The sequence below is a fragment of the Pleuronectes platessa genome, chromosome 11 (assembly GCF_947347685.1).
Source record: "Pleuronectes platessa chromosome 11, fPlePla1.1, whole genome shotgun sequence".
In the NCBI taxonomy this organism is placed as follows: domain Eukaryota; kingdom Metazoa; phylum Chordata; class Actinopteri; order Pleuronectiformes; family Pleuronectidae; genus Pleuronectes; species Pleuronectes platessa.
This window is the reverse complement of record NC_070636.1, coordinates 16723005-16731967: the sequence shown is the minus strand read 5'-3', so window position 1 is coordinate 16731967 and position 8963 is coordinate 16723005. Positions and strand designations below refer to the sequence as shown.

The 8963-nt window shown below is 42.4% G+C and overlaps 1 protein-coding gene across 1 annotated transcript; it reads left to right on the top strand.

Annotated features, from left to right (window-relative positions):
• Positions 1-1258: 1258 nt before the first annotated feature.
• LOC128451140 (homeodomain-interacting protein kinase 2) lies at positions 1259-4064 on the top strand. The gene is made up of 7 exons (XM_053434918.1): positions 1259-1664; positions 2058-2239; positions 2355-2478; positions 2792-2884; positions 3158-3339; positions 3456-3693; positions 3921-4064. The coding sequence occupies exons 1-7, from the start codon at positions 1281-1283 to the stop codon at positions 4062-4064; spliced, it is 1347 nt and encodes a 448-aa protein (XP_053290893.1). The 5' UTR covers positions 1259-1280.
• The last annotated feature ends 4899 nt before the right edge of the window (positions 4065-8963 follow it).

Sequence of the window (8963 nt, the reverse complement as noted above, 5' to 3'; positions counted from 1 at the left end):
ACTCAGCTTTACAGAGGGGAGGGACGGAGAAACAGCATATCACTGAGCATTTATTTATATTGGCTGGATTTGAGATCAAAATAGATTTACCTGTAAACCAATGGCCATCTAAGTTGCCATTATTACAAGTCTAACAAATGCAGTAATAGAAAAATAAATGTATCTTTTATTATTTGCATTAATTAGCTCTTTTGTGTTTATCTGTCTTTTTGTATATTATATTTTTTCATCAACTCATGCTGCATCGCATGTGGTTAGCTAACACACTGTCACTGGTGTGTATGGAAAGAGGGGGACCAGAGAATATCTGCTTCTTACATAATATAAAAATCAACGTTCAGGTTTCTTCAATAAGCTCCTTCAGCCAGGGAAAAATTTACATTACCAGATATTGGTGTGTTTGTGTTTTTCATTAAACAAGCTAGTAAAGCAATTGTTTTCAAAGCAATTAATAAATTGAATTTTTGTTCAAGTAGTCCCTTAATCTATCAATTATTTTTCAGTTTCTTTTTTGAAATAATTTTTGGTTAGTGGATTAATCCAACGTTATCCTAGCAATCAAAAACCATAACTTCCACAGTTAATGTTTTAATCGGGTTAAATGCATATTAAAGGCAATAACAGACAGAATGTAGGCAAATATGGCTATGATCTAATTTGGCATCAAAGCCGGGGGTTCATTAAGATGTTTACTGATATAGACACACACAGATCATTTCAATCACATTAACCTATTGTGAGGAGCACTTGGTCAAAATCTTGCATAATTTCAGACATTTAACACTGTTTTTAAAGATTTTGACTTCTTACTCAAACAGCTTCCTTGGATCAACCCTTTGGTAAGTAGATTATTTTCCACCTGACACTTGTTGAATTAAGCAGATTAAGTATGTTATTAATTATTAGAAAGTATGCTGTTACAATTTGAGCTTGGGATAAAAGTTTGGGAAAAGATATTTGTATGTGCCATTAGTAGTTTTATCTTCATATATATATCTTATTTAGGATATAGTGTGGTCTTATTTTTATTGCGTACAATAAATATATTCATAGGAGTAGTATTAGTGATTGAAATAAGCAATATTTATTGGTCTGTAATGTATCTTTGTTTGAAGCAGTAGTTTTAGCATTGGTGGATTTTCAAGATTAAATGACTGAGCTTGATGAAACTTCTGTAAACCTTTCTGCTACATCCCTGGGAACTGGCTGTGTGAGGGCATATGTGGCTTTGTGTCTAAATCCCGTCTTTCCTATTCTCCTGACAGACGTGAGAAATCATTATGCCTGAAAATGAGTTTGAAATCATTGAAGGGGAACTGATCAATTCCCCCACTACAACATACGAGGCACAGAAATTCCTGGGCTGTGGAACCAACGGACTGGTCATCCAATGCAGGGATGTGAGAACCAATGACACGGTGGCAATAAAAATGTTTAAAAGGAAGACAGACATTGAGTTTGCGAAGGAAGAGGAGGAAATCTTAAGAGCCTTGGAGGACCTCCACTCAGAATGGTTCAACGTTGTCAGATTGAACAGCTCATTCACCTACAAGAGCCATTATTGTCTAGTGTTTGAGCTCCTAGACATGGATCTGCTGAAATTCATGAAGATCAATCCGGGTAAACGCCTTCAGCTGAAGGAAATCCGCCCCATTCTGCAGCAGGTTTGTTTTTTAAAATGAAGTTCTTCCACTGACTGCTTTGTAGGGTGAAGGCTGAACGAAAAGGTGTCTGTTACATTATTTTATTTAAATAATGATAATTACAAAGATAAGTTAAATAATGTCCTTAAAGTCTAGAGATGGTGACTTGTGGAGGACACATGGACACCTTCAGTTCTTCCAATCATCACATTTAGTGTGTACAATCACTAGTGCTATGTATGTTGGTCTATCTCCAAACTATCTTATTAACCTGATCCTATAGTCGACTGTACGACTTTGGAATATCTGACTAATACTCAGTTGTTTCGTTTTTGGCTGCCATCAATGAATATATGTTGTTGATGAAATGAACTCAGTACTTCATGATTGTTATCATGTTATTCGTGATTTCAGCTGGCTACATCATTGGACTTTCTGAAAAGCGCAGGGGTCGTCCATTCAGATTTAAAGCCTGAAAATATTATGATGGTGGATCATGTCAGGCAGCCACTGAAGGTTCAAGTCATTGACTTTGGCTTAGCCTGCAACAATCCTGAGGAAAAGATAGGACACACCCTCCAGACCTTGTATTACAGGTATGTAACTGACAGTACAGCTGTATACCTGGGACAGCTGTGTTTGCTAAACTAAACAATTACAATTTAAAAAAGACCTGAAGTACTATATTTGTGTTTCTCGTCTTCTTCTAAGATCTCCTGAGATTCTGCAATGTGCACCTTTCGACGAGGCCATCGACGTTTGGTCGCTAGGCTGCATTGCTGCAGAATTGCTTATGGGCATGCCACTGTTCCCTGCCCAGGATGAGGACAGCTTGGTCAGTATCACCTCACTGCACTGCGAATACAACAAACAGGCCCATTTCTGCCGTGATGTTGATATATATCTATATACATATATAGATATAGATATATATTTATTCATTTTTAATCGTTACACACTTGATTAGAATAGGGAGAGAGTTTTCAGTAGAAGATCACTACTTTCTACTGTTTTATTAATGAGACAAACTAGAGACACTTCATCCAGATGTCTCAGTAATATAAGGGCACCTGATGTACCTGATCAACACTGATGAGTTTGCAAACTTGAACTAAACTAATTCTCCCGACATTGTGTTTTCTCCACAGATGAGGCTAATTAGGTTAAGAAAGGATCTGCATGAGAGATACCTCACTCCATACTGGTTCTGGCCAATACACTTGATGGAAAGCAGATTTATGGTAAGAAATTAGTTAGCAGCACTTAGCTGTGTCTATAGCTCACTAATCTAGTGTCTTTCCTTCAGTCTGTGTTTCTTTTCCCTTGTCATCCACTGCCTCGGGAGCAAACGATCTCAATGAAACTATTCTTCATTTCAGTCAATAGTATCAATTCTCGTTTGTGATCAACAGCCTGGATGAATTTTTAATGGCACAACATACCTTTTGAAAAACATTTGGCTTCATAATCCAAACACATGTAACAAACAATGTTTTTTTCTCATCCTGTTAAAGCAGATTAATCAGTCCTCGGGAGAAGACGCCAAAGCTGAACACTGTGACCTGGAGAGCTTTAACGATCTACTGGCACAGATGCTTATGACGAATCAGTTCGAAAGAATTGACCCAAGACTAATTCTGCAGCATCCATTCATGTCGATGAGCCACCTTAAGGGACGGTTCAAAAACAGCCTCTAGTGAGTGTGTGCTTAAACGGTCTGTATAAATCTGTGCTGACAGATAAAGGTAAAACAAAAAATTTTGATGAAAGGAGACTATGGTGTTTGGCCCAGCAACTTAATTTGTCTTCCAGTACAAAATCGTCTGAGGGTCTGATGGACATCTGCGAGGAACAGAGCTATGGCGATGGAGCACATATAGACCACACGGTCCTGCAAATGTCCCCGAAGGAGGACTCCTTAAGCAGCCCAGCCATGGAGGGCAGCCCTGCTGGGATGGGAGGGGAGAAGCATTCCTATTCCTTCTTGCAGAACTTCATCAGCAGTCGGAAAAAAGAAGAAATTAACGCAAAACTGAAAGCCGGGCAAAAGGTGGGTGTTTGAAATATCTCCCCGTCTTGAGCATTTTATATGGTAGAAGAAAAATTGAGCATTTTGGTAAATATTCTCTTTTTTTGCCCAGATTTCAATGGGAAGAATGATAAAACTCTCATTAACTGTAGAGCTGCCCCCAAGAGAATTTTACAATCTGCATTTTAGTCAAATGTCAAACCGCTGCTTTGAGATCAAGAGTTAAAAAAAATGTATCCACTTCACAGACCAGTCAACTCCAATCCCAGATAAAAGGGCCCAAGTGGGAAAACGGGTCCACCACAGTCCCCAAGAAGAAGAAGAAGAGGGACGACCCGACATCCTATTGCAACCCCGCAAAAAAGAGAAAGATGACCTTCAAAAAGAGCTGACGGACTGTCAGAGGCAGAACCATTTAGAAGCTGCCACCTCCAAATCAACCCAGGTGCAGTCCCTTAAGAGCATGAAGAGGGACGAAGAAGAGCTGCCAGTGTTGGACCAAACCTGCCCAGAAAAGACAAAGAAATTGGTTGAAACGCGGTTAAAGTGTCATCTGACAAACTAAACGCCAAAGCGTTTCCAGATAAGTTAGCACTTTCTGGTTGGAGGACGACTGTTCTATTGTCATATATTGTAAAAATGTGGTGGTTTTGTTTGCCCATGTGGGATATGACAAGAAATAAAAATTGCTATACCTAAAAAAAAATTGAAGAATTTAGTTTTTATTGCAGAGCAAATACTGTCATAATGCTGCTAATACTGTCCTGAATGAGAAGTAAACCTACATACTCCTATATTTGATATTTATGAATTGATATACTTTATATCATATTTTTATGATTTTTAGATTTTTAGATTTTTAGAAGAAAAAAAAGCTTACTCGTTAAACAGAGAATTTTGTTTCTCAACTGGATGCAATACGCTTCCGTAGAAGTGTCTTTTAAGAAATATTAAAGCTCGGTAGTCACATGTCTTCAGACTTTAGGGAAGTGCAGTGACCACTCCCCTGGATCGTTTTGTCTATTTAAAAATGTTTTTATAACGAGGATGTCCCGAGAAGGCGGGGCCGTCGCTCGGCCAATCGTACGTCTCCGCTCGGCGTGCCCCGCGTTGCAAAACAAGCGTCCCCTCGTATATTTTTTCATCAACTCATGCTGCATCGCATGTGGTTAGCTTAGCTAACACACTGTCACTGGTGTGTATGGAAAGAGGGGGACCAGAGAATATCTGCTTCTTACATTATATAAAAATCAATGTTCAGGTTTCTTCAATAAGCTTATTCAGCCAGGGAAAAATGTACTGTTCTGCCCCTCAAATATATGTTATGTTTAGTTTTGCAACAGCGCCCCCTTGGGGAAGTTCAGGCATACAATATTGCCAGGGGTCAAGTTGTAAATCACCCGGATGTAATCCGATGTTAATTTATCTGCGTCATATGTTATTTATAGACGGCAGCTCCACTCGTAATTTGTGTCATCCTTCTACAGCAGTGGTTTTCAATAGGTGAGGCGCGCCTCCCCTGGGGGGCGCCAAAGAGCCAAAGGGGAGGCGCGACACGAGACACTCGCAAAAACAAAATACACATCTGTATGCAGCTCTAGTGATATCGATAATTGTGCGTGCGTGTATTAGTTTTAAAATGCATCGTTTCCCTGTCCCAAGTCAACAGGAGTCAGCATTAAGGGAGGAGACAGGACCCAGCAAAAAACGTAGGAAAAATGATCTTGAATGCGTTTCTGGTTGTCTGTGGAGAGCGAGTTCCCCCAGATCTCCAATAGGGCTATGGAAGTCTTAATCCCCTTTACCTCCACGTACTTGTGTGTGTGTGGGTTTTCCACACTGACCGTGATTAAAAACAAATACAGATCAAGGCTGCAGGTGGAGGACGACTTGTGTATATTTCTCTCTGCACTGCAGCCCCGCATCGAACACCTCTGTGCATCAAAAGCGAGGCCTCATTGTTCCCACTGATATGGACGATTCAATTGAAAGTCAATGTTGTGTTGTCTTGAATCCATGAATTGGGTGGGCCATAGGGTTGATGCCGCTCGTAGCGCAAATGATGTGAATTTGACGCATTTTGTTTGTTGTTTAAATTTGAGGTTGTACGTGGCTGAAATCGTTAACAAATTTCATGAAAATATGTGAATCTGTTCGATCTGATAATATGCCGTTGTCGTTCATTGATCAGAGAGTTGTCCATTGTGCAGATTCTTTTCGAGACGATGTGCATCTCCTTCAAATGTGCGCTTAAAGCCCGGTCACACAGCACCGATCAGCCGTCGGATGTCGTTGGTTGTAGCTTTGGCGATTTGCTGTTGCAAAGAATCGTTTATGAATGCACTTTTAAAAAAGTTGTGGAAATAAAATGTCTTCAACATTACATTTGATTAGTTATTGAAAATCATCATTGCCTGGAACACACAAAAGATGGCATTTACTGAAGAGGCGTGTGTGGGTTAGGTCAGGCGGACGGGATTCATTTTTTTGGAGGGGAGGCTCGGCTGTCCTTACCTACTCTAAGGGGAGGCTCACATTCACCCAATTTGAAAACCCCTGTTCTACAGGTTAACGCATCGTCTTTTTACAAATTTCATTAAAGATCACGAAAATACCTACCGTGGAGTTTTTTGATTGTTTAAGCTGGTTGGATAGTTAGCGCCCGCGCTAGCGAGACCGACACAGTAAAAAGACGGCATTACAGCCGGTACGGAGGACGACGACATAAAACTTCAGGAGCTACGCAAGGAGCTAAGCGGCTAATCGGCGAGCTAAGTGGCTAACAACGGGGACGTGGACAGCCTTCACGTCAGCCTACACGCCAGCTTACCGCCTCATCTGATATCGATATATCAACAGACTTTGAACGACATGGACAACTCAACTAAAGTGAGTGCAGCGGCGAGCTCCATGTGCTCGAGCGCATCACGGGCATCATCCAGCTCAAAGGCTGGTTTAGCGGTGGCCATGGCCAGAGCAAAAGCTGACGGTGCACAAGCTAGAGCAGCACACTCCAAGAGGGAAATCTTGGAGTCGAGCTGAAAGTCGAGCAGGCACGTATACAAGCTACTCTGGATGCACTAAAGGAAGAAAAAGAAAGAGATGCTGACATAGCTGAAGCCAACACGTTACAAGCTGGTTTATTAGAACTTGATGTTGAAGTGCCCAGCAGAGGCTCTGGTCCAGTGTCACAGGAAATTAAATCCCAGCGCACTGCTGATTATGTGGAATGGCAAGCCGGCACAAGCACAGGTGAATTACCTATGAAAATAAATGACATTGTTGCCCCTCATCACAGTAAGCCACAAATAAACAATGATGATGATGTCAATCCAACACTGCATTCCCCAAGCAAAGGTCTTTCAAAAACACAACCAGCTGCCCCTGCCTACACTACGCCTCATCACACATCACAGGCTCCTGAGGATCGTGGATCAACACCACAACAGAACATTTATGATTATTCCCCACTTCCTGAGCAGAGAACGTCTTATGGATCCAGTTATAATCAGCCCCAAACAACTATCGATCTGGCTAAATATCTTGCACGTAGCAACCTAGTAACCTCAGGCCTCACCACATATGATGACCAACCAATGAACTATTGGGCGTGGAAAGCCTCCTTCCTGACTGCTAATGCTGGTTTAGATCTATCTGCTGGTGAAGAGCTCGACCTGCTATTCAAGTATCTGGATAAAGAGTCAGCAGAACATGCAAGAAGAATCAAAGCAGTCAACATCAGAAACCCAAATGCGGGACTTTTAATGGCATGGGAGAGACTTGAGGAAATATACGGCTCACCAGAGGCTATTGAACAAGCTCTCTTCAACAAGCTGGAAAACTTCCCAAAGTTCACAACAAGAGACCCACAGAGACTCAGAGAACTAGCAGATCTGCTGTTAGAGCTGGAATCCGCAAAGAGAGATGGCTCCCTCCCAGGCCTGTCATACTTGGACACCTCCAGGGGGGTAAATCCAATCATTGAAAAGCTCCCACACAACATTCAAGAAAAGTGGATGTCTTTTGGTTCAAAGTACAAACGTGATCATCGTGTCAGTTTCCCACCTTTCTCTGTATTGGTAGACTTTGTACGTACAGAAGCAAAAACTCGCACTGATCCCAGCTTTAATCTCTTCACGTCAGTCTCTATGGAAAGAAAGAATAAATGGGACAGACCTGTGAAAATGCCTGTATCTGTGCACAAGGCACAAGTTTCACCTCCAGAAAGATCTGAGTTCAGAGATGAGAAGAAATCAGCAGACCCGGACAAACATTGTCCCCTGCATAACAAACCACATCCTCTAAGGAAATGCAGAGGCTTTAGAGAAAAGAGTCTAGAGGAACGCAAGCAGATTTTAAAGGAAAAATATATATGCTTCTGCTGCTGCTCATCTACAGATCATCTCGCCAGGAACTGCTCAGCCGAAGTCAAATGTTTGGAATGTGGGAGCACCGGTCATCTGACAGCGCTCCACCCAGGACCTCCTGTCTGGAAACCTAAGACGTCCCCTCCCTCTTCAGAGCATGGCGGGGAGGAAGACAAAGCAGATTTCCAGGAGGTCACATCAAGGTGCACACAAGTGTGTGGTGAAGGAGTAAGCTCCAGAGCATGCTCCAAGATATGCCTCGTAAGCGTGTATCCAGCAAGACACAGAGGAGAGGCCAAGAAAATGTATGCAATGCTGGATGAGCAAAGCAACCGCTCCTTAGCACGCTCCAAGTTCTTTGACCTTTTCAAAATCTCAGGGTCCTCTTACCCCTACAAATTGAAAACATGTGCTGGTCAAACAGAAACAACTGGCAGGAGAGCCTGTGGGTTCATCGTGGAGTCAGCAGATGAGAGACTAAGTTTGCCTCTACCCACACTTTTAGAGTGCAACCAAATTCCTAATAACCGCTCTGAGATCCCTACCCCGACCGCAGCACGCCATCATACTCACCTGAAGAACATCGCCGACGTGATACCGTCCCTCGATCCGGACGCTGACATACTCCTCCTACTGGGCAGAGACATTCTCAGGGTCCACAAGGTCCGGGAACAGATAAGTGGTCCAGGAAACACTCCGTTCGCTCAAAGGCTGGACCTGGGATGGGTTGTCGTCGGTGACGTGTGCCTTGCAGGAGCCCACAGCCCATCAGAGGTGAGCAGCTTCAAGACGTCCATCTTAGATAATGGTCGGGCCAGCCATCTGCAGCTATGCAACAGCCAAATCAGGGTAAAAGAGATCTTCAGTCAAGCACCTAAGCATTCACATCATGCGGCACTGACCCCCACATACTGCTCAACGACA